General features: G+C 44.9%; 1 protein-coding gene across 5 annotated transcripts in view; it reads right to left on the bottom strand.

The window, feature by feature from the left end:
- Positions 1–9,872: 9,872 nt before the first annotated feature.
- The window catches only part of EPHX1 (epoxide hydrolase 1), a 70,217-nt gene continuing 53,616 nt past the window's right edge, over positions 9,873–26,473 (bottom strand). For all 5 annotated transcript variants that reach the window (XM_075925294.1, XM_075925297.1, XM_075925293.1 and 2 more), the window contains 3 exons: positions 22,400–22,508; positions 14,921–15,046; positions 9,873–10,628 (listed from right to left, as the gene is read on the bottom strand). In XM_075925294.1, coding sequence (XP_075781409.1) covers positions 10,403–10,628; positions 14,921–15,046; positions 22,400–22,508 — 461 coding nt within the window. In that variant the 3' untranslated portion in view covers positions 9,873–10,402. The remainder of the gene's footprint in view (positions 10,629–14,920; positions 15,047–22,399; positions 22,509–26,473) is intronic.

Genomic DNA, 26,473 nt, shown 5'->3' with positions numbered 1-26,473 from the left:
AAAACAGGAAAGGGTTCAGAGAAGAGCCCAGTGAATGATCTGAGGCAGCAAGGATTTACTGTTCGGGATGGCTAAAGTTGGGCTTCAGTAGGAGCTGTTAGTACTTATATCTCTGAAATCCACCTGTTGATTTTTGAAAGGTGCTGAATATCAAGAGGTCCCATTTAACTTCAGTTGGATTTTTCAGGTGCTAATGCCTTGTCAGAAATTTGACCTGAATCACAGAGTCTCACAAATCCATGGCAGAACTGTGGCAAGAACCTAGGTCTCCTTGTTCTAACTGACAGCCAGGCTCCCCCACCACAAGTGCTGGAAAGGAATCCCTTTCTTGTCTACTGTGCTGGGGGGTGGAAGGAGGAAATGCTAAGCAATAGGTCCCCAAATGTCCTTTTTGCTTTATGAACGTACAAGAGCACAGCGGGTTGCTGAAAGGGGAGGCTGGGATGGAAAGCAAATTTACCTCACAGCAGCAGCTCCTGTCTGAAATGGCTCAGCTAGAGTCCCCACTCTGGGCATTGCAACCTGGCTTCAGTCCCGTTCAGGTTTGGTCTGGCTGTCTCTAGCTACAAGAGGAGTAGGGCTGCAATGCCACCTAGTTTGGAGGCTTCATCACATGTTTTTAGTCACTTCCAAGATTTTCCAGACTTTAGTCAAGTTCACGATTACTAGGACGCCTCTGCCCTATGCACGAGGGGGTGCTGGGGTATTAAGGTTTGACCACCCTGCATTATTCATGAGTAAAACCACACCTCAGTTATACAAATCCCCCTAAGTGCCAATACAACCTCCATACCACTGCTCTGTGTATCTTACAGATTTTACTGCATCATACTCCAGAGAAATTTTAAAATGTCTTGGTTCTAGTTCATCCTTTGGACTATAAAACCAGTTTTGTCTTGGAGCATGTCTTTGTCTTTTCTATGACTCCATAAGGCATTGCTTCTAAGATCTGGTATCTCTTGATCTGCATGTGGCAGCTCTTGGGGAGCTTTTTATTGGAAGTACTTTAAGTTTGAATCAGGCTTCTCACATTCTTCTGTTTCCATGTGGTGTCCCAGGTGCTTCAGATGGCTCTGAAGTGCAGATTCCTAGCCCCAAACAGCATACAATCAAAATCTGCTTCTCAGAGAAACAGTCCAGACATTTGAGAAATAATGAGCTGTGTGTCTGGAAGGAGTCATTAAGCAAAACCTTTCCCTTCCCAATTAAAGGGACAGAGGCAGTGGTGTCTAGGGGCTAGAGTGGGGTTGGGGCAGCATTATATCTGGGTTTCAGGGAGTTGGTGAGAGATGTTGGAAAAGTTGCTTAATTTTATTTGCCTAAGCGTCCCCATCTGAAACACAGGACTAGCCCTTTCCCTTCGTCCAGCCTCAGCTAACTAGCTTAACATCAAAGTATCTGTGTTACAATGAGAGTAGGGACACATTTCCTTTCCCCCTGTACAGCCAGGCAAGAGCAAAGCTAGAGCACAATAGGCACAAATATCTTTCTAGAAGAAAATCCCCAGCAATCAGTCTATTTCTAGCCCAGGTTCAGCAGAGAATTGCTCACAGAAGTGCCACTCCGGCCGCTGGAAGAGGAGAGGTTAATACATGCTGTCAGAGCACAGTGTACAAGGGCTGTTGCAAGGACTGCCCTAGACCAGCTGGGAAATGTGAGCTGGCTCAGCTGGAGGAGAAATTAGTCCAACCCAAAGAACTGCAAGGAGGGTGAACCTCACACTAAGTTGGACTGAACGAGAGCTACAAGAGGAAAGGCAAATCTTAGCAGCAGGACCCCTTCTTCAGCGCTCAGTTGAGAAATGCTGACAGGAAAGACTCCCTGTTTCTATAATTTACCTAAGCTCCACCCACCACTTACTTGTTCTTCATGTAGCCTTGGCTTATCTGGTCTCTCCGGCAGTGTGCACACACCCAGATAAAGTAAGGACGCTGTGTCATTGTCGCTGGAGGCAATTACGGGGTAGGCTGTGAGGATGGCCTTATAAATAGGGATGGACTCTTAACAGGGAACTGACGACTAAGCATGAAATTACAGACTAACTGGCATGCTTTTCAGTGCAACAGAGGTGGTGGTAAGCAATGAGTTTAAAACCTTTTTAAATATTTAACTAAAGGGTGTTGCATAGTGTAGGAGCTAGTGGCCGGGAGAGGGAGGCAAGTGCCCAAGGCCAAGATTTTCCAAAGCAATCAGTGATTGACAGGCCTCACTTTTTGACAGACAACGTGGCACTTTAAAGGGGCCTGATTGTAACAAGGTGGGGGCTCAGTACTGTCTGAGAGACCTCAAGTCACGCCAGGGTCAGTTACCCCTTTCGAGAAGCATGGTCATGTTCTTTTTCCATAGCATCTACCCACCTGCTGGGAAAGTCACTTGCCTCCATTTATGCCCTAGTTTGTCCTCCACATAATGAAAGTGACAGGCCCCTCTGTAACCACCACCTCTGGCAGATTGAAACAGCAACTGTAGAAGTAGATTCTTTTATTCTGAGGTAGAACAGTTGACATATTTAAGCTCAGAGAGAGAAAGAACGAAACAGGAATGCCGGAACAACTTGTATAGTGAGGGTGCTGGGAGCCACTGAATCAAATTGTAAACCCTGTATCTGATGGAAACTTCTTCTAGAGCACCTCCTGCCCCTCTAGTCCCAGCACTTACAAAGAGAGAGAACCTTTTTCTTTATAGGACTGAATTTCATGCAGTCAGCTTTGGGGAAAAAAGGCAGGGAAAACTGAAATGTCGTAGTGTTTCATGTGCTCCCTTTAAAATGGGGTGGTTTGCATGAATAGTGTGTCTGTTCATGGGTGGGCCAAGGTACAGCTGTAGCATCATAGGCTCTATGGTGAACTTTGCTGCTGTAACTGGTGTCTCTTTTTTGATGGGAATTTAAGAAAGAGGAATTACTGCAAAGCTTGTGCCGTGCACTAGAGCTCACCTCTGGGTAAAACAGGATCATTCAGCACCTGTCTGTTTATAAATATAACTGGCTGGAAAACAACTGACAAAGCCTAAATAGGCCTAATTCTCCTGTGATCATCAGCATAAACCCCATCAATGCTACTGGCATTACACACTGTGGGTGGAAGCCTTACTGTAAGGGAGGGGTTTTAAACTTCAGCATTTACTGTATCTCTCTGTAAAAAAACCCAACAAACAAATCATGTCATAGCAAGTGAAATGAAAGGCATCATTTTCTGTCTTTAAATCAACTAGCATGAAATCAATATGGATTTATTCCTGGCCTCCTTCAACTGAACCCACCAGTTTTTCCTGTCCAAACTCTTCCAAGCAAAGCTTTATTTTCATTAAATGCATTTTGTATATTGCACCTGCTGTAACAACTACTTTTCAAAGTCTAGGGTTGTCTTTAGTTCTTCAGAACTGGCTGACCAGTTTCATGGAGAATAGAACATTCATCAAACAGCATCACTTTGTTTTACAGAAACTGACGTGGAGGAAAGAACAATATTAATGAAACTGGTCTGTGGCTAAAGAGCTCTGCTCCTGGAGCAGTTTGTGTTTGTGAAAGCTTTGGCTATTGCTTTGTGACTCCTTTTTGGAACAGCTTCAGATGGAAATTATTCAACCAGGTGCAGAGTGAAGCTTTTAGGCTAGTTGAAAAGTTTCACAAAGAACAGAATCCACAACCAATCAGCTGCTACTCTGATGAATGCCAAGATGCCCAGCTGGCTCAGGAACAAATCCCATTCTTTGTGAAAGAAGCTATTGCTGTGTCACTGATCCATTCATCATCACTGCATCACAATCATTAATTAATGGAGAACATGAAAATTCAAAAATTGTTCACTGGTTCTTTTGAACCCTTTAGAAGTACAGAAAAATACTACCAATTACCATATACTCCCAATAAACAGCTGTCTGTGCAACTCTAAGGTATAACAGGCAAAGGGTGTGTGTTTCTAATTCAGTCAAAGCTGTGATAGCTAGGTATCAAGTCCAGCTGTTACAGTCAGAACAGAGTTTTGTCCATAAAAGAGGCAATGCAAACAGATCAACTTCTCTATCACCACAGCTGGATAATGTCAAAATCTGCAATTTAGACACCAGGGTTGCTTCTAGTTTGCTAAATTAGCTTTTGTCATAATAAAGCAAAAACTTGACAGCAGTGTTCCTTTTTAGTTTTGTTTTGGTTGTTTTTAAATAAACAATACGGACATGATAAGGATAGTGAAGGGACACAGGTTAAAGTTTGAGACATATTTTATTTCAGAAAGTTGAATAAATGAGACAACATGGGAACATTTGAGACAGTCAAACTTAATAAAATATAAAAAAATAATGACAGATATTTCTATTGACCTTTGAAAAACCTAAATTATATGTCCTGATCTGTTCAGTCAATTCCATTTTCTTGTAGCCGTTACTGTTTTTGAGTGAGAACACTGTAACATCAAAAATTGATAAAATTGATATAAAATTGTGTTTTCTTTGTTGTACAAAATGCAATAATGTGGTGCCTGCTCATTTTCACTCTGTGGCTGGCGGATTTTATCATCCATGTCTCAAATTACTCAGTGCAACAAATGCTGAACCATCACCGGGCACACTTAAAAGAAAAAAGCCCTATCATGTTAAAGACTGGACCTGGGAGGGCTCCTGTAACATAAGAACTTGAAACAGAACCTCCATTCACTTTCCCTTGGCCTCCTTTTGTTCAGACCTGGCCCCCAAAACCAGAGCTAGAGCAGACAGAAAGGAGATGAAAATGCTTCTTAGCGTTCCGCTTACATTTGAAAGTAGATCTGGCAGGCGTCATATAGCAAACTTCACTTCCACTTATTTTGTCTGTGCTGTGACTGATCAGTCCCTAGGGGGAATATTCATTTATATGAGCATATGATAATGCTTCCTGACATTGCAGCAGAGGTCTGGATATGCAATAAAGATGTGACAGAGGTGACCTATTGCCCTGAAATGTAAGACCGCACATAGGAGAAGGGGGGAAGAAAGACAAATATGAGTGCCCAGAAGCCAAGGACTTAAGCAAAAAAGAAACATATCGAGGGCTGCAAACAGCTGTCAGTATCATGAGCAAAAGAACTGACTCCCTCCCCCACCCCCAGCACTTTTCCCACATTGTGCCTGGAATAAACTCAAGAAATGGCCCTCCCTGCAGCAAATTCTTTCTAGGAAAGAGGATGATGGTTCTTCACTTACATCCTGTGCCTGCAAGCAAAGAGACTAGAGTTTAGGCTAAAACAGAAAGGCTGGTTCTACACTGGTGTCAGGGGCAGCCAGTGGCTATAGGTGCACTCAGCCGCTGCCTAGGGCGCCACTGCCTGGGGCACCCAATGATGACATCACGGGGGCGCCCGGGGTACCCACCGATGACATCAGTCCATTTACGGCCCTGAAGGCAGGGGCACCAATCACGCAGCCGGCCTCGAGCCACTCCTGACTGGCGTGTTCTTGCACAAAAATGGCTGCTCTTGCGCAAAAACATGCCGCCTGTCTACACTGGCCGTGCATTCTTATGCAAGTAAACTGACGTTGTATTGTAGAAAATCAGGGCTTCTTGTGCAAGAACTCTGATGCTCCCTTTCAGGAATAAGCCCTCTTGTGCAAGAGCTCTTCCTGAAGAGGCCAGTGTAGACAGGCAACATGAATTTATTGCGCAAGAAGCCCCTATGGTTAAAATGGCCATCAGTGTCTACACTGCCATGGATGCTCTTGTGCAAAAGCTCAAGCCAGTGTAGACGCTCTCTTGTAGAAGAGTTTTTGCACATGAACTCTTCCACAAAGAGTTCTTGTGGAAGAGGTTGCCAGTGTGGACGTAGCCAAAAAATATTTTGTGAGACCAGAACAGAGTATTTTACTAATGGAAGGGGGTGGAGGGAGTATCAGCGGCACGGGGAGGCGATGCCTTCCCTGGGTCTTAGTGATCAATCTGTCCCCTCCTCCTAGCCCTATTCTGATCATTCCTGAAGGCTCCCACAGCAGGCTGTTGCTGCTTGCAGACTGGTGAGTCGTCCCCCAAAGTGCAAAAGCCTTCCAGCTTGCCAGCCCTATTAGCGTAACATTGCACCTGTGAAAGAGCCATTAACTGGTAATGAAACGGTTTACCAGGCATCAGCTGACCTGGAATTTACTGACAAAACCAGGTGTGCATTAGGATGGCTATAGGACCTTAGTTCAAAATGTGCTTTATATATGTCCTTAGTTTGTTGCTAAAGATTCAAAAGTCACAGCTCCAAAAATTCCTTGCATAGCTGTTTAGGGGCACAAGTTGAGTATTTGGCTTTAGCCTTAAAAGCTTGGCTCTTCAGACATATGGGTTTTTTTAAAATAAATTCTTCAGAAGACCATCCTTCTCTAAAATACACAATTTTAATTGCTATACAGCTGGTCCCCGAGTTACGACCATGTGCGTTACGAACAGCGTGGGCGCATGTAACTCAATGGGGTCCGACTTACAAATGAACCGAGTTACGACCAATTGCTTGGTCCGTAACCGGTTCGTAAATTGGGAAGAGACTGTAGTATAAAAACTTGCTTCCAAAATCTTCCTGTATTTTCTGTTTATCCCTCCTACCCTGCCTTACCCATCCTTCCATTGGTGAAGAGAGGCCTTAAAGGGACATTCCTTTTCTTACAGATAGTTGGAGAAATGAGTCATTTGCTACATTTGGGTTCAGGGATTTGGCTGGGATGGGTGAGAAGAGGGAGACAGTGGAGACGGGAATGGGTCTAGGTGGAGAATAGGGTTGCCAGGTGTCTGGTATTCACCCGGTCAGTCCAGTATTTTTGCCTCCTGTCCGGTAAAAAAATTCAGAAAATACTGGACACCTAAAATGTCTGGTATTTTCTGATTTTTTTTTCCCAGACAGGAAGCAAAAATCCCAGGTGCTTATCTGGTTCCACAGGGGAGTTGTCTGGCCTGGAGCAGGAAGACAAGATGGCGGACAGCCGTTGGCAGCCTGTTAGGGCCAAAAAGCCTCTGCTCAACAACTTTGGCCTCCCCCCCCCTTTTTTTCCCCCTCGACAGAATTTTTTCCCTGGTGGTTTTTTTTTGGGGGGGGGGGGGGAAGAGGGGGAAGACTGTTCAGTATTTTTGGTTAAACCATCTGGCAACCCTAGCTGGCAAAGGAAACTCTGAGGGAGCCCTCACATGGGAATGCCTCCTAGTCCAGCTCTTAGGCCAGTCACTTGAGAGGTAAGAGACAAAAATTCAAATCCCTTCATAAAGGTGGAGTTGAACCCCAAGCTAACACATGCTGAGCACACACCCAAACTGCTAGACTCCATGAGGCTGCTTCCTAGCCTTGTGAACTGCCCGTTTGATATTAATCAGTTGCAGCAGAACAGGATGAGGCAGCAAACACCAGGTCCACCCCAGGGAGATCTCGTCTTAGTCCACCAGCTGGACATTCACTTCAGAGTCAGCTGCTCAAGTCTCTTCTCAGGAAGCTGAGGAAGGAGGTGAAACTGCATCACCCACACAGCTGGATAAGCCTCCAGACCACAGGACTGCAAAGAGCTTCAGCATCTAGGCTTTGCCTAATTGCTACTTAATAACAATGGCAAAGGCTCAAGACACTACAAGGTGCAACCCACTTTAGCCTGTCCCTTACACCCCTGACTGGGACTCTCACATGAGAGCATGCAAAGCCTTGTTCAAATCTCTTCTCCTCAGGCAGGGAGAAGGAAATTGAACCAGCCTCTATCCCTCCCACATACCAACCTCTGCTTGCGATCCTTGGCCAGGATACACTTAGGAATGCCCTACCAAACAACTGAGGTGAGTGTGGGAAGGAGGCTGAGGCCTGCCACGTAACCTTTAGCCTAGTGGCGAGGGAGCCTCACCTGTGACTGGGTAGAAGGGGAGGGGCCTGGGTCCCATTTCAGACTGGCAAAGCCATTACAAAGGAGGGATATGCCAGAGCTCTGTAAACATGAATGAGGACAAGTTCTTCATCCTTCACTCATCAGGGTGACCTGGGGCCCTGAATAGGCAGCAGGTTTAAACCAAACCAAAGGTGGTATGTCTTCCAGCAAGGCACAGTCAGCATGGGGCCCGCCTTGCTAGGCAACATTGTGAAAGCCAACCTGTAAGTGGGTTCAACAAAAAAAGTGAGCAACTGCATGGAGAATGGCTCCCACAAGGGCTCTCAGCCAAGATGGTCAGGGACACAGTCCCATGCGCCCGGCATCCCTAAACCTCAGCCTGCTAACTGCTGGGAGTGGCCTATAGAAGACAGATCATTTGAGACTTGCCCTCTTCTGCCCATTGCCATTGCAGCTGGCATTGGCACTGTCAGAAGATGGGTGACTGGGACAGCAGGATCATTGGTCTGAGTTGAAGAAGGCTCACCTGCCTCCCAGGTGAATGCCCTAATCATTGGGTCACGGGCTACAGTGTTATGAGCACAGTGTTACCCACTGAAGCTGTTCCACTTTAATTAACTAGTACAGGGATGAGGTGGTGCATGAGGCTCCCTCTGGAGGCTGGGGTGGGCCTTCTCTGATGTGCGGCAGCCCAAATACATACCTGGGTTATACAGCAGGCTATGGCAATGGAGGCCGGGGACCCCTTGAGCTTGCATGTTGAAGCGGCTACCCTTTAGTTAAATATTTTTGGGCAGCAGCATCTCTGCACATTGCAGTCCAGTGGTTAGACTGCCAACCCTGCTGAGTGGTGCTGTGGGCTTGAATCTTCCCTCTGCCTTATGAAGGGCTTTGGAGGGGTTGCAAACACAGCTGTGCTACATGTGTCCTGGGCGACATAGGGCTTGCTTCTCTCTTGCTTGTGGAAGCTATTTCATTAAATGTTGGTTAGGCCAGGAACTGCTTCTGACTTCCTCTGTAGCCTGGAGGTTTGGCTGAGTTGTTTTAAGGCTTTCCATGAGAGCCAAATAAAATCCCTGTTTCAAACTTTCATCTATTTTGGTTTGATATTGTGGATTCATTGTAATATGAAACGTAATGTGACAAGCGTGTGTGTGTGTGTGTGTGTGGAGGTGGTGGTGGTACATGCTTACTCCTTCCCATACTAAACAGGTATTGGCTGTAGTTCTGGCCTGTTTTGAAGGCTCTTACACAAGGAGATAATAGATTACAAAAACTCCTATAAAGCTCCTCTAGGTATGTGTATACAACACAATACCTATTTTATAAACTGAAAATACTCTCCTTAAATAGATGCTGTGATGCTGGCAGACTAGTTGCCAGCTCATGCCAAGCTCTCCGTGTATCAGCAGGACACTGACAGAGACATACTTGGCTCATTTATGGGCTAATACAACATTGATAGACTGGCATGGGTGGCAAGGAAGCTGAGCATTCCCAAAGAGCCTATTATGGCCCTTCTCCCAGGCTAGTGCACTTCCCACAGGGAGTTGGGGTTGGACGTGTTGCCTACTCAGTGTTCTGGGACCCGGAGCCCTGGGCCTGTTGGCACAATGGCCACAGTACCCAGGAGCTGTGGGTGCTGAAGCTGCGGTGTATCAGGGCTGGGGCCTGGCCTCCCTCCTCCAAGCTGAGCAATGCTGGGGTTGTGGGCCATGATGGGCCTGCTTTGGGCTCCTGTGGGGGCGAGAAGAGGGGGGACATGAGGAGAGGGGCTGGGAGCTAGCCTTTCTGGGTGGCTGAGGCAGATTTTGGTGCTCATGTCTTTCCTGAACTGGAGGACAGTTAGCACTGGGAGCTCAACTTTTAAAAATTTCCCTTCCCTCCGAGACAACCACATACTACAGTTACTTGTTAAGTCACCCCCATCATGCCTAGTAGAAATCTCATAGCACTCAGATGCCTCAGCATGAAACATGCTGGGATATCAGTGAAGGAGGAAATTAGCAAAAACTTTTCAGACCAGGTTTTTCCTTTTGCTCAGAACAGTTTAAAAATTCACCACAGACGTTTAATATGCTTTTCTTTATTGAATAATTAATTGCTCCAGTAGCTCAGTTAGTAATGGATTAAAATGCTACATTTTAAGGCTTGCAGTACAGAAATATAATGCATCCTGTTAGCAGAGAAGTGAAGTCATAACTCCTTGAACATAAATCATTATCAGCTGAATGTCTCAAGCTGCCTCATGGTTGTAGTCACTAATAAAATTTACTCCTCCAAAGACATATTTATATCAAATAAATTCCACTTCCCAAAGAACCTCCAAAGCAGAGAATTAACATATGTCAGTGCTGACAATGAGTTCTGCATGTCAAAACTTACATTTTCATCTTACATTCTTACATTGTTTCAGTTTAGCATGTTGGTGAAAAATAATGATTAGACCCGAAGAATACTACAGGATCTAATATGAATATACTGCTGCTCTATTTTATTTTCTATTATATCTGATTCAAGACAAGCCTGCATATCAGAGCATAGATTACACTGAGTTTAGAGGTGCCTGAAACTAAAGACACCTCACCTGGGGAAGTTATTTTCCATTCTTCTTCCCGAGTTCCTCTTTTTCCACTTTTCCCACAAATTGCTGAATATCTGTGGCAAGAAGTTCCGGTTCTTCAAAGGCTGCAAAGTGGCCACCCCGTGGCATGAAATGGAAGGAGATGATGTTGATGTACTTTTTCTGTGCCCAAGACTGAGGAGTGTGCAGAATTTCATTAGGGAATGAAGCAATACCTGTAGGCACTCGCACAGGGAGCCTGCAAGGAGACAGAGAGAAAAAAAAAAAACCTCTGTCCTTCTACTTCACCTTTCAGTAGCAAGTCAAAGTGCTTTACAAACAGGGTAGCAAGACTCAGAACCCTATTGAATAGGAATTATATACCCCTTCTACGGATGAAGAAACTATGGCAGAAGTTAAGTGACATCAGGGTAGTGGTAGAACTGAGAATAGAATCCTATTGACTCTCAGTCTCTGGATCTAATCACTATTGATCATCACCTCCAATTCCTGAAAAGACTTTGAAAGAATGTAGCTACAAAGCTTATATAAATACAGGACCTAACTTGTATAGTTTGTGAAGTACCCTCAGAAAGGGCACAGATACGCAACATCATTAAGAACAAAGGGGAAGGAATGCAAGCCAAAATAGGAAATAAGTTAAAGACTATTTAGAGACAATTGATTTATTCACATCAGCAGGCCCTGATGAAATAGTTTGCAGGATATGTTAGAAACTAGCAAAAGCAATCTCTGAATTGTTAGCAATGATCTTTCTACAAGAACTCCTGGATGAAGGTGAGGTCTCAGAGGACTGCAGAAGGGCAAATACAGAACCTGTCTTAAAAGGGAGGAACAAAGAGCATCCAAGGAATTGCAGACCAGTCTGTCCTACTTCAATACCTGGAAAGATATTGGTATAAATTATTACATAATCAAGTGATAGACATCAGAGGCTTTTAGTGTAATAAGGAATAACCAGTATAGATTTCTCAAGAACAAAACATGCCAAATAAACCTAATTTCCTGTTCTGGAAGTATTACTGATCAAGTTGAGTGGGGAAACTATAGATGTGATGTATCTTAGTTTAATAAGGCTTTCAATGCAGTCCCACATGACATTCTCATAAGCCTAGTAGGGAAACATATTCTAGACAATATTATTATAATCTGGGCGCATACCTGGGTGAAAGCACATACTTACCGTATTTTCCGGCGTATAAGACTACTTTTGATGTTAAAAAACATCCCCCCAAAATCGGGGGTCGTCTTATACGCCGGGTATGCGGCTTTGCAAAGCCGCGGAGGGGCTCCGGCGGCGGGGCAGCTCAGGCGCGCCTGGGATGCCCCGCCGCTGACTTCCCACGAGGCTTTGCAAAGCCGCGGAGGGGCTCCGGCGGCGGGGCAGCCCAGGTGCGCCGGGGCTGTCCCGCTGCCGGGGCGTCCTCAGAGGCTTTGCTCCCAGTGTCCCTGGTCTGCTGGAGACGGTCCCCAGCAGACCAGAGGCACTGGGAGCAAAGCCGAAGCGGCGGCGGGGTGCCGCGCTTCTGAGGCTTTGCTCTGGCAAAGCCTCAGAGGCGCGGGACCCCGCCGCTGCTGTGGCTTTGCTCCCGGTGCCTCTGGTCTGCTGGGGACCGTCTCCAGCAGACCAGGGACACCGGGAGCAAAGGAGGCGGAGGGGCGCTGGGGTATAAGACGAAACCCTATCTTTTAACTAAAAAATTAGGGGGTCGTCTTATACGCCCAGTCGCCTTATACGCCGGAAAATACGGTAAATGAGTAGTTATCAATGGTTCACTGTCAAATTGGGGAGGGCATATCAGGTGGAGTCTTGCAAGGGCTTATCCTGGTCTGATTCCATTCAATGTAAGTAGGATAAGGAGAGGAGAGTATATGCTTATAAAATCTGTGGATGACACGAGGCTGGAAGGGGAGCTGGTGGACAGGATTGGAATTGAGAATAACCCTGACAACCTGGAGAAATGTTTGAAATCAATAAAATGAAATTCAATAAAGACAAACACAAAGTATTACACTTAGGAAAGAAACATCGATGCAAAACTACAAAATGAGGAATAACTGGGTAAGTGGTAACAGTCCTGGAAAGAATCAAGGATTATAGTAAATATATGACTCAGTGCAATTCAGGCACAAAAAAGGCTAATATTCTGGAGTGTATTAACAGTAGTGCTGTAGCTAAGAGCTGGAAGGTAACTGTATTGTGTCCTAATTTGGGTGCCACACTTTAGAACAGATGTCGATAAATGGGACAAAATCCGATGAAACATACAAACAAGGATAAAAGATTTATAAAAATCTGACCTATAATAAAAGGTTTAAACATCTGGTCATATTTATTCTTGAGGGAAGGCTAAAGGAGGACCACATTAAAATCTTCATATATGTTAATGGCTGTTAAATAAGAGGAAGGTAATTACATTTTTCCGTCTCCATTTGAAGGCAAGACAAGATGTAACGGGCAATTTTGGTTAAATATTGGGAAACACTTTCTAGCTATAAGACTAGTTAAGCTCTAGAAGAGATGGCCAGAGAGAGGTGGCTGTTGGCCAAACACCTAGCTCTGAAGTCAGTGCCCCACCGGCAGCAGCACAGAAGTAAGGTGACAATACTATAGTATGCTACCTTTACTTCTGAGCTGCTTCCTACACAGCTGGAGAGTGGCATTTGCTGACCGAGGGTGCTGACCGAGGGCCCAGCTCTGCAGGCGGCAGTGCAGAAGAAGTACCATACTATACCATCCTTACTTCTGTACCACTGCTGGTAGGCTCCAGCTACCCAACTCTGAAGGCAGCACTAACAACAGCAGCAGCATATAAAAACCTGGTGACATTCAACTCCTTTTGGTTCAAGAGCCCAACAATTACAATGCCCTGAAATTTCAGATTTAAACAGTTGAAATCATTATATTTATTATTTTAAAAAACTTATGACCATGAAATTAACCAAAAGGTGAATTTGGTAGGAACCTAATGATGAAGGCGCTTTTTGGGGGGTTATTTATGTGGGAAGGGAGATCAGAAATAAATACAAGGAACTTTTCCATTCTTCAGTTTTCTTGGCAATAAATTAAGAGTCTAAGTATTTGAAGGGTGTAAACAACAGTGATGAAAAGAAATTGTTTAAAATATTCCAAGGAGCTTTAGCTAGGGATGAAAGGATGGAACTGAACACAGGTAAATTTCAGCTGGATATCAGGAAATATTTCATAGCACTGAGGTCACTCAGCTTGTGGAATAGACTCACATGTGTACCATTTAAAACTGGATTGCACAAAATACTTAAGAATATACTGTAGGAAACAATTCTGCAGCGTCAGGTAGAGTGTAAGCAAATGGTTATAAGAATCCAGTTTCTAAAAATTTATTGTATTTGTTATAAACCAACAGTAATTCCCATAAGAGTTTAAGGGCCTGATTTTCAAAGTATTTAAGTATTTGCATGAAAGATGCTAATAGGTGCTGTTTACATCCTTTCAGAAGTTCCTAAGTACACTACGTATCTAATTCACATTTCTTTCAACAGGACTCAGACATTTTTGCAAGCTCCATTACCTATTATCTATTTGCATCTTTAGATGTCCAAATATTGCAAATCTAGCCCTAAGTGATTTAGGTGCTTAAGTCCCATTTTTAAAAGTGACTTAAAGAGGCTGCTTTTCTAAGGCCAGATCCACACTAAAAAGTTACGTCAACCTAGCTACGTTGCTCAGGAGTGTGAAAATTAGCCCAGAGTGATAATATATTAGATGACCTAACACAATATAGGTAGTGCTAGACCAATAACAATTCTTTCTGTTGACCTATCTACTGCCTGTAGAGGAAGTGAATTAACTACAGCAATGGGAGTCCCTCTCCTATCGCTATGGGTAGTGTCTATATTGAAGCGCTACCACAGCGCAGGTGCAGTGTTTCTACTCAAGATTTAGCCAAAGGTACAAACGAAAGTTAAGCACTTAACCCCCACTGAAAATCAATGGGAATCAGATGCCTAACTTCTACTGAGGTCTTTGAAAATCTAACCCTTGGAAACCCAAAAACCGAAGTACCCTTGACTTTCAAGGAGACAAAGACTTCTACATACTTAAGTCACTTCTGAAAGTGGAACTTAAGCTCTTTTGAAATTTTCACCCCAAATCAAGATAAACTGGATAACAAAATCAGATGATCCTTGGTGCAAGCTATATAGGGAATGCTGACTACAAGATTCAATCAAGTTGGCAAATACACCTTAATTCATTAGTTAAGCTAGGGTTTCCAGTTATTTGCACACTCATTCTTTCTGTCGTTTGACTACGGTGAAAACATGATAATTCTCACCAGACGTTTAACAATGGAGTAGCTGCACTGACGTCTCTTATTTCTCAGACTTCAGTTTTTTTACACATCATACTACAACAGAAGTAAATAAATAAACTCGTCCAATCAATGAACAAAATACACACAGTGCTGCAACTTCTACCCCACAATACTGTGTCACTGGCCTGCATGTGAGTGCAAATTAAAGGAGGAGCACACAAAGAAAACCTCTTACTTCTCATGTTTCTGTGTACCAATCCCCTTTCCGATATTCTCCTTGTAGAAACGCATTGAGGAAACTATGCAGCCGGACACCCAATAGAGCATGACATTAGTGAGAAGATCATCCAGAGAATGCTTCCTGAAAAGGTCAGCCCAGAAATGGTATCATGTGAGTTGAATGCAGTTTCTTACAGAAGAATAATAATTTCAAATCTTTCCACACACTATTTACATTGGTTAACTTATAAAAATTAAAACAAAAGTGGCTAACAAAAAATAGCACTGGCACACTAATTTAAAAAGGACCTTACTAGACACAACTCCTCACCCCAACCCTCCATTCCTGCTAGCATAAGTATTCAGAGCAACTCCAACTATTTTAGCATTGCCCATTCCTGCTAGCCCAAACATGTTATCACTCTCCTGTCCTGCTAGCTTGAGTATTTAGGGCTCATATAAACATGTAAACCCTAACACATCCTTGCAAAAGGTCCAGACTTTAAAAAATAATCCCGGCTCCAAATACATACTGTCAAAAGAAGCTATCAACTAGCACCACTTATACTGTCCCTTCAGTGAAGGGGGAGAACAGAAGTGCATTTTGGGAAGTTTGTGCCATTTATTATTCATAAATCCTAAACACTGACATATGTTTTCAATAAAAGACCAAGTGAAAAACACTTCACAAACTTGCACAACCTTTGTGATGAATATATATTTCATATCCCACAGCAAACCAGTAACTCAGGAGACATATTTCATTGGCCTTTTTCTAATGTGCACCGTGACTCAGCTTCAGCCCGGCAACTCAGCAACCTATAAGGCAGTGGTGGGCAACCTGTGGCACATGGGCCAGGTGCAGCCCATCAGGGTTCTAGGTGTGACCTATGAGACATTTTGTTTACCATTGCCCATGCACCGTGTTGCGATTCCGCTGGTTTTTGTTAGGTAGTATTCTTTCTACTGATATTACTAACATGACACACACACAAAGTAAGGGTGTGAGAGGTGAGCGCATGCTGACTGCACACAATGTTAACCGTGAGAGCTGTGCGTGCCTTCTGCATCCAATCGAACTTAAAGTAAATAAATCAGAAATAATATTTTGAGAGCAAAATCTTTGGTGTTTGGGTCCTTCTCCCTCCCTCTTACCTAATATTTTCTCTACTGGTTTTTACTGACATTTTTACTGATGTTCTCTACTGACATTAGTACTAGTCAGAGGTACCAGAATGACAACCCTGGAAACTAAAATCCTTTGCTTGTCCACAATACAGACACCGTCTAGGTAGTAGCAGGGCGAGTTTCTTCCCTATACTGTTGTACCTCCCTAAACCAGAACTCTCTGGCAACATCCATGGTCTGACAGGGGGGCCCATGAGCCCAGGGGCAGGGAGGTCTGTTGACAAGTTTGGGAACACAGTAGCGGGGCTCATGGCAGAGGGATCTGGCAGCACAGTGGGGAGCATTGCAGGGAGCTCCGGTTCCGGGGAGCTCTGGCTGGGCCAGTAGGTGGGAGGCCGGTGCCTGAGCCCAGCAGCAGTGGGTGCAGGGCCAAAGCCCAAGCCTGGGGGCAGTAGAACCAGGTGCAGGCTGGAAGTGTCTGGCAGTAGGGAGGGGCAGGTTCAGGGCCCGCCTTAAGCCGACTTGGGCCCTGCGTCCCTGCACCCGGAAGTCGGCTTCCTCGGTTAGCCTCGGCTCGGCTAGGCTCCCCCTTACCTGCGCATGCTGCCAGCTGCTGCTGCCGTGCGCGCCGTTTGCAGGTGAGCGCGGAGACGCCTGGCCATGACATCACGCCTGAGATTTTAAAACTGAAAAGGCAGCAGCGCACGCAGTTCTGAGTCCAGCCCCGCAGAAGGCAGAAGGTAAGGGAGGGGGAAACTAGGGGGAAGGGCTGAGAGAGGAAGGGGCTTGGATGGGGGCGGGGGGAAGGAAGAGGCTTGTGCGGAGGGAGGGGGAAGAAAGGGGAAGGTACCGAGAGACAGGGTGGATAGAGCAGAGGAAATGGGGAAAAGGGCAGACAATGAAATAGATGGGACAGAATTAAAAAAAAAAAAGGAAAAATGATCGCAGTAACAAGGAATGAAAGGTAGGAGGTAAACAGAGGAACCAGACAACATGGACTAGAGGGAAGACAATAGTAAAGGCAGAGACGCTGGTCTGGATCCTCAGGTGCCTGGGAGCTTTGCTCAGCACACTTGAACAGATGCCATGCAGAAATACTGGTATCCTCTGATCCATGGAGCTGAATTGGTCTCTGGCACAATTTAAAGCTACATCTGTTTTTCAATGTATTACTGGGGCAAGCTCCAGCAAATTTTCTTCATCTCCACTCATTCCAACTTACCTTTGGGACTGACAACCTGTGGAAAATTCAGCCCCTCAGTCAGTACAGCTCCATTCAATTTCCCATTTTTCAGTTTAATCTCAATCATCTGTTAGGGAGCTTTCAGATCTTATTGGGGGAGTACACTGGCTCTAACTTAATCTAATTTTTATTTTTTTGAAGTTTCCTCCGAGAAGGTCAATATGCAGGCATCACTGATTCTAGACAAGGTTCTGAGCCTGACAGAAAGAGCATAGTATTCTAGGGATATAACATTCTGGCTACTTTTGGGTGTTATTGGATCAATAACCATCTTTAAACACAATTTTTGGGCTTAACATGGCTTCTAGAATACATGAATACCCGAGGCAGCTGACTTCTGGGAGCAGAGGCGTGGGGCCGGCTGAATCGGCTTAAGGCTGGCCCTGGAGGAAGGTACCAAGAGACAGGGTGGAGGAGAGACATATGCCAGGGGGCCAAGTACAGACAATGAGGAAAATGGCAAGAGGGGAAGTGTCAGTGGGAGGGGGGACAGGGTGATGCTGGGATAGGAGAGGAGAGGAGAAGAGAGGACAGGAGAAGGGCACTGGGGGCTAGAGGCGGGAGGGGGAAGTGCTGGGAGAAGGCTTGAAAGAAGGGATGGGCATGAGAAAGGTGAGGATGGAGCAAGACGTGTGAGGGCACAGAGGCATGAGGGGGATGGGGGCAGACAGTTGTGAGGGGATGGGCATCAGGGGAAAAAAGGGAAAAGAAGGCAGGGGCAGTAAGGGAAGGGGAGGCACCAGGAGGGTGTAGGGGTAAGGGAAGGTGCAGGTGCTAGGGTATTCTGGGGGTGAAGCAGAAGAGCAGACACCTGCAGGGGAGGGACCAGCACCAGAGGAGAGAGGCAGGGCAGGTGTTAGAAGAGGGGTAGCTCACATGATCAGAGAGGGGCTACTGGAGGAGTGGGCACAGGGGGGAGAGAAGGGTTGGTGGAGGGGGGCAGGTCGCAGGAAGGCTGACAGCAGTGAGAAGGGCAGGAGTCAGGACAGCAGAGGAGGGTGAGGAGTTGGGGGGCAGCAGGCACCAGGGGAGATGATGGAGTAAGGAGAGGAGACATGGCAGCAGAGAGAAAAGGTAAAGGTTTAGAAAATATTTATTGATAACTTGGTATGCTGCACACGGCCAGTTTGTTTGCGCCCCGCGGTGCAGTTTGGGTTTATGTGGGGATCAACATGTGGCCGGCAAGTGGGAGCCAAAACAAAAAAGTAGTCAGTGTAATGATCTTCTGTTAATATGTATTTTAGTAGTTAAATTCTTGGACTGTCATTGCTCAAGAAAAGTGCTGTCACGGGTAGAAATCGGGTAAATATTTCATTTTATTAATATCAGCAGAACTGACTTAAATGGGGCCTGTGTGTTGTGTAGTCTTGCCTTAATCTTTGTATTCATGCTTGTCAGTGTGAGATAAGCTATTTGTATGTATTTGCTTGAATATGCAACCACACTTAAGCTGAGGCCCTCAGCATGTTCTGTAACTATCAGTGTGGCCCCTGGGGCTTCCAAAGTTGAGTTGCCCTAGCTCATCCCTGACAGGTGTCTGTCTAACCTGGTCTTAAATATCTGCAATTTAAGCCCATTGCTTCTCATCCTAACCTCAGAGGCCAAGCAGAACTATTTTTCTTCCTCCTTATGATACTCTTTTAGATACTTGAAAGCTGCTCTCATGCCCCTTTTCGGTCTTCTCTTTTCCAAGGTAAACAAGGCCAATTTCTTCAGCCTTGCCTCATATCTCATGTTCTCTAGACCTTTCATCATTTGTGTTGATCTTCTCTGGACTTTCTCCAGTTTCTCCATGTTTCCTGAAATATGGTGCCCAGAACTGGACATGATACTCCAGCTGGGGCCCAATGTAGATGGCTCATTCCCTGTCTAGGGGATGTGAGATTGGGCGGGTTAATTTCCAATCCTCCTGTTTATTCTTTTCCTAAGCCAGGAGGGCACAGTAATTCTGATGGGGGTTGGAGAGGGGATGGAAGCCAGATCCAAGATCAATGAGCCCTGGGAAGTGGGCCCATTGAAAGGAGACTGGACCTGTGGATGCCTTGGGGGTCAGCAGCAAGGGCCTGCTTTGGGAAGCCCCCTCTTTGGAGGTGAACGTGGCAGCATTGAGACACCACCCAGAAGCAGGTGCCACAGACACTAACTGCAGAGTCATGGGACGGCTCTCACAGATCTTGCACATGCATAAGATGATAGATCTGCGGGGGGGGGGGGCAGTGGCTTAGTGAGGGGGCCAGAGGGTTCAGTTGCCCCTGGGAGAAAAATAATATAAAATTTAGTTAAAAATAGATGTCACAGGTTTTTAAAAGGAATACCGTATCTCCTGCCTTTTGTCTCTTTAGGCCCCCAGTTAAAATTTTCAAAAGCACTTGAGTGACTAAAATCATTTTTGATAATTAGACTTGGAAATCTAAGCTCAGATTTTCAAAGGTAATTAAGCTCCTAAAGAGACAGTTGCCAACTCGGATCTTCAAAGATCTGTAAACACCTTTGACAATCTGGTCATAAGTGTCTTAGTCAATTCTGAACGTGAGATGTAGGAGCCCAGTCCTAATTCCTTCAGGCTTTTTTTTTTTTTTTTTTTCAATAATTTGAACATTTATCTACACTAATTCCCCTCCTTTCTCTTTCACTATCCAATAAATGCATGGATCAGAATTATAGGTGCTTTGTGAATATGCTGACTTGAGAGTGGAAAGATTTCATATTGTCATGTATGATTCCTGGTAACCCATCTCAAATATGAAAAACTGTTGATACCTGTTCATATCAGGAGCTGTTGAATTCAGATCCTCATTTGCAGTATCTCATTAGGATGTTTAGTGGAGAAGATATTGGTTGGTTTTTTTTATGTATACTGTGGGCAAAGCATGGGCTCACAAGAATTCCTCCATTGTTTTACCATGAGTCTCAAAACATTTGGTATTTTTCTAAAGGCCTGGAGTCAACTGATTATGTAGGAATCTCAGCTTTCATTTAAGAAGAGTTCTCTATACTTCTGGGCCTTACAGCTAAGGAGGAAAGCTTTAAAACATGAATTGTAAATACTCAAGAAACAAAAGGCCAATAAAAATCCAATGTTTTATTTTAGAAAAATCTTATTTGTAGACCAGTCTCATAACTTTGAGTAGGCGTTCCTTGTGATTTTTGGGTTGGCAATACTGCTCTTTGATAGGTGAATTTAGAGAGATCTCTCTCTTCAGTTTCCCTTTCCACCCTCCTTTTCTGTCACGGGTCATCAGAGAATCTGAGGGTATGTCTACACTAGCTCATTAATTCGAGGTAGGTAGGCAAATCAGGCAACCAGAGGTGCAAATGAAGCCCGGGATTTAAATATCCCAGGCTTTATTTGCATGTTCCTGGCCAGCCGCCATTTTTAATCCCCCTTAGTTTGAACGAACTGCCCGCGACTACACGTGGCAGTTTAAAGTTACTCCGAACTAAGTCCTTAGTTTGGATTAACTGTAAACTGCCACGTGTAGCCACGGGCAGTTCGTTCGAACTAAGGGGGATTTAAAAATGGCGGCCAGACGGGAACATGCAAATAAAGCTCGGAATATTTAAATCCCAGGCTTCATTTGCAACTCTGTTTGTCTGATTTGCCTACCTAGCTCGAATTAACAAGTTAGTGTAGACATACCCATAGAGACAATGGAGAGTAGGGTGAGTTCATGACTAAGGTTAATGACTGGTCAGGGTGACTAACTATTATCAGCCAGTGGTCTGAATGAGCTATCTACTGCCATCTGTTAATCAACTGTGGGAAAAGGCTTCACGAGCAGACCTTATTTATACAGACAACCTACTTTGCCACAGAGATCAGTAGACACACTTGCTGTGTCAAGGTGATCAATTTTGGCTCTTTTGGGTTGAAATTCACTTAAGACTTGGAGCTAGGAGAATGAAATGTTGTTATCCATATTGTATGATTAAAAGGTAAGACCTGAACTTAATATGACCTGGCTTAGGGTCTACCATAACTTGAACACTAAGCAGAGGATAGTGAGTCACATCTAACTGAAAGTCATAGAAGATGGAAACAGGTTTTATTTCTGGTGGTGGAGGGTCTATTTGGGAGTCCTCAATTATATTTGGCACTTTATATCCAGTGTTTAAAGGCAGAGCTGACTAGAATCAATTGAGAGTCCTTGTCTTGTCTCAGTGATCACTCGAGCAAAAATCATTGATAAAATCTTGTGTAGACTGACCTTGGACTCAACATGCAGGCAATGTGTGTTGACGGACAGTGCAAAGGAGGCAATGGTGGTGAGGTACCATATTACCTAGTGAAATCAGTGGTGCTGAAATCACTAAAGACTGGAATTTGACTACAGAACTGACATTTTCTTAAAGACTCCATTTTTGCTATTTAAAAAGTAAATCAATGTAACAGAAAACTGCAACGCTCTCTGGTAACTTTTTAAAAATCAAATTTTAAACTTCATTGAAAAGATTGGATAGTATGCAATTGAAAATATTTGACCTACACTTAAGGCAACTGATTTAATTTTGTGTAAAATTTTGCATAATAAAGGATGGAATTTTTTTGAAAATGTTCAACTATACTGATATACATTTTGATCAGCTCTACCTCTGATGTGATATTTGTGTGTGGTTGTGGTTTGTTGTGTGGGTGGTTTTTTTTTTTGCTCAACAAAAATCCTGGGTGGTGGGGCCCCGCCAAAACAGTTCAAATTGTGTCCCGCACTTCCTAAAGCCGGCCCTGGGCGGGTTGACTGGGACACCAATGACAGGGAACCTCTCCTGCTCCGGCAAATCCCCTTGTTAGGGACCAGTCAGGTCCCAAGGTTCCTGGACCAGAGAGGTCCAACCTGTACTGCCCACATTCCTCTACCATGGCCTGGAGGGATCACTAACAGGTATAAGGGTATAGTTCAATCTTCAAGGCCCATTCCTTTTTGGTCTTTTTTTATGATTACCAACACAAGTGTAATTTTATGTATTGTGGCCATACAATTTCCCTACAGGATGGCAGGGAAACCAAATTACTCCAACAGAGCTTTGTTTGAGAGACTAATGTGTACTCCACATAAGGCTGAGCTGAGTGACCTTATCTAGAACAGGGCAAGAGGTTGGTGAGTCAGACAAAGATGTTGTTCCTACCTTTCCAGCCCTCCATCCTCTTGTTTCTGGAATTCAATATCAGTCCATGTAGAAAACTTCTCCAAGATGTATGCAGCCAGCCCCACAGGAGAATCATTCAGGCCACACCCTGAAAAGGAGAAAAATTAAAATTAAGTTTGTCTCACCCTGCTATTAATCTCAAAACGCATTAGGAACTCATAGACTTTAAGGTCAGAAGGGACCATTATGATCATCTAGTCTGACCCCCTGCACAGTGCAGGCCACAAAATCTCACCCACCCTTCCTAGAATAATCCTCTCTCCTATATCTCAGATATTGAAGCCTTCAAATACTTTGAAGACCCCAAGATGTAGAGAATCCTCCAGCTGTGATCTGTACCCCATGCTACAGAGGAAGGCGAAAAAACCTCCAGGGCCTCCCAATGGTAGTACAGAACAATTACAGCTGTTGGAACAGCACTGTGAGGGTGTGGAGTTTTTAAAGCTATCATAAAAAAACAAGTCAAAACCTATTATTGTCTAATCATAAACATGCTAATAGACTCAGCATTACTCAGATACTGTACGTATTTAAAATTAAACGTAAGAGTTGAATTTCTAATGGCTTTTTCTGCAAGCTAATAAGATTAAGTTTTATGTGCCAAGTAAGATTTGCTTCCATTATTAACTGGAAGCTTCTGTCAAATACTAAGAGTATTAATGGGACAAATTCTGCTTGCCTTAAAGGCTACTTGCATGAAGAGGAAATGAGAAGGATTTAGTGCACTGTATCAAAAAGAACAAACTCTTTTTAAGGACTACTGTCTTGTCATATATTACAAATACCCAGTGCCTTAGTGTTTGCTTTTCATCAATTCTGCTCTTATCTGTGATTTAGGGACCCTAACATTTTGCAGCTTCACATATGTCCAATTCTGGCTTCCAAAGGATGACACTGAAATGAGGAATGAGCATCTTTGAAGTCCCATCCAAACACCCAGGGCGCATTTAAGGTTCACAGATGAAATTATGCTACTGACTTTTGTTTAAACATAAGTTTTATGCCTTGATCCATCACTGTGATATTACAAGGAGCACTGCATGAGGATGGCAAAGTTTCAACCATCAGGAAATGGATGCTTAAAAATCAAGATACCAAGTGTTGTCATAACAGTATTTAGCCTGAACATTATACTTTCCAATTTTACTGTAAGATATGCAGTGATCCTTGTAATCCACAGTGAGGTTGATGGAGCAGATAAGTATCTCCATTTCCCAAATGGGGAAAACTGAGACACTGTCTTCACTAGAAACATCTGCAGAAGTAAAGGACAATTGCTCTGGGAAGCTCACTTGAAATGCAAATTTCATGCACAACCCAAAGTGCTTCAGTCAACTGCAGTGAGCCAACAATCATCAGTGCACATTTCCCCAAGAATTTGTAAGTGTAAACTATAATCCATGCAGGCTCATTTAATTAAGTACAATGTGGATAAAATACAATGGCACAAACTGAACCCTGTCAACTGATAGTCAGATGACAGCTTACTCAGCTTGTAAACCTCTGTAGTTCACTGGCTGAGATCCCCATTCTGTCTGTCATGCCCTCCCAGCAGCATATTCCTTTCATCAGAAATCCCAGAGGGCACTGCATTCCCCACTTGGCCATGCCCCAAACAGCACACACATTATCCTTCCCCTCCAGAATGCTTCACACTACAACTCCACAGGCATCCAGCTGGCAATGTAATCTCCCATGCTCCTTCCCTCCTCTCAATACAGGCAGTCCCCGGATTACGTACAAGATAGGGACTGTAGGTTTGTTCTTAAGTTGAATCTGTATGTAAGTTGGAACTGGCATCCAGATTCAGCCGCTGCTGAAACTGACCAGCGGCTGACTACAGGAAGCCTGAGGCAGAGTTGCTCTGCCCCAGGCTTCCTGGAATCAGCCGCTGATCAGTTTCAACAGGCTGAATCTGGAAGCCAGTTCTTACATACAGATTCAACTTAAGAACCCCAGGCGTCCCCAAGTCAGCTGCTGCTGAAACTGATCAGCGGCTGATTCCAGGAAGCCCGGGGCAGAGCAACTCTGCCTCAGGCTTCCTGTAGTCAGCGCTGGTCAGTTTCAGCAGTGGCTAACTTGGGGACGCCTGGGGCAGAGCAGCTGGGGTGCTGCTGGGTTGCTCCAGTAGCACCGCTCCTCGGCGCTACTGGACCAACCCAGCAGCACCCCAGCTGCTCTGCCCCAGGCGTCCTGATTCAGCCGCTGCTGAAACTGACCAGCAGCGGCTGAATCAGGACGCCTGGGGCAGAGCAGCTGGGGTGCTGCCGGGTTGGTCCAGTAGCGCCCAGAGCGGCGCTGCGGGACCAACCAGCAGCGCCCCAGCTGCTCTACCACAGGCGTCCGGAGAAAAGCCTGGTCTGCTGGGGGGGCGGGGGGCGCATCTAGTGCCCCCCCCCCAGCAGACCAGGGAGACGCGGACCAAAGCCGTGGAGCACACGGGCAGCGGGACAGCCCAGTCGTGCCGCGGCTGTCCTGCTGCCGGCGTCCTCCGAGGCTTTGCTCCCCGTCTCCCTGGAGCAAACCAGGGAGACAGGGAGCAAAGCCTCGGAGGACGCTGGCAGCGGGATAGCCGCGGCGCGTCTGGGCTGTCCCGCTGCCCGCGTGCTCCGTGGCTTTGCTCCGCGTCTCCCTGGTCTGCTGGGGGGGGCTCCCTCCCACCCAGCAGACCAGGGAGACACAGAGCAGCTTTTCTCGCCCCGTAGGACGCGGGCAGAGGGACCGCGGCGCATCTGGGCGTCCCGCTGCTCCCGTCCGCTGGGGCAAGAAAAACCCCGTTCGTAACTGCGGATCCGACATAAGGCGGATCCAAGTAACTCGGGGACTGCCTGTATTCCTCTTTCCCCACAACTCAAATAATGCCCCAGCTCCAGCTCTGCAACATGTGAGCCATCAAATTACCAGTGATTCACAGGCTGAAATTCCACTCCAACAAATAATAGACGATTTGTAGAAGCAAGACTTTCGGTAGTCAGCAAACCCCCAGCAGGAGCAGCAGAGCTGGCAACTGCATGCCTGTCAGTCCATCAGCTATCCTTTACCATAATTTAATTAGTGACTTAACGATAGCTAAGGTTAAGTTGCAAATAGCTAATGTATTATGAGAAGTTCATGCATAGACATTATGTTTGGCTTTTTTGTACATATATTTAAAAAAATGTAATTACATTTAAATTAAAAAGTGAATTGGACAAAATAATGTAATTACTCATTTATAACTTTCTAAAAACAGCATCTCTGAAAGTAAACCAGAGTTTTTTTCTGGGCACTGTGGACTCTTAGTTCGAGGTAACAATTTTAATTATAAAAAGCAGCATTCTTAAAAACAGCTATTACTATTCAATAATAATTTCTGTGGCTATATTTTTAAAAAAGCATTGCAATGTTTTTAGTGAACTCAATCTCCTGTAATGTAACTGAATACAGTAAGGCTGTGTCTAGACTGGCAAGTTTTTCCGGAAAATCATCTGCTTTTCTGGAAAAACTTGCCAGCTGTCTACACTGGCCACCTGAATTTCCAGAAAAGCACTGACGATCTCATATAAAATCATCAATGCTTTTCCGGAAAAACTATGCTGCTCCCGTTTGGGCAAAAGTCTTTTTCCGAAAGACTTTTGCCCAAAAGGGCCAGTGTAGACAGCATAGTACTGTTTTCCGCAAAAAAGTCCCGATCGCGAAAATGGCGATCGGGGCTTTTTTGCGGAAAACCGCGTCTAGATTGGCCACGAACGCTTTTCTGCAAAAAGTGCTTTTGCGGAAAAGCATCCTGCCAATCTAGATGCACTTTTCCGAAAATGCTTTTAACGGAAAACTTTTCAGTTAAAAGCATTTTTGGAAATTCATGCCAGTGTAGACGTAGCCATGATGTCTTATTCCATCTTCTGGAGTCATTTGACCCATTCAGTTACAAAATGTGATTTTAAATGGAAGCACTTAGAGTGGGATTCACAATTACCACTTCTAAGTCCAACATTTAGTCCACTGCCATCCACAAACCCCTGATCAGCTCCTGCCTAATGCTGTAAGCTCCTAAATTTCCACCACTAAGGTCAC

This window comes from Pelodiscus sinensis, chromosome 3 (genome assembly GCF_049634645.1).
Source record: "Pelodiscus sinensis isolate JC-2024 chromosome 3, ASM4963464v1, whole genome shotgun sequence".
In the NCBI taxonomy this organism is placed as follows: Eukaryota; Metazoa; Chordata; order Testudines; family Trionychidae; genus Pelodiscus; species Pelodiscus sinensis.
The sequence above is the reverse complement of the archived record's forward strand: the minus strand, read 5'-3'. Positions and strand labels throughout refer to the sequence as shown.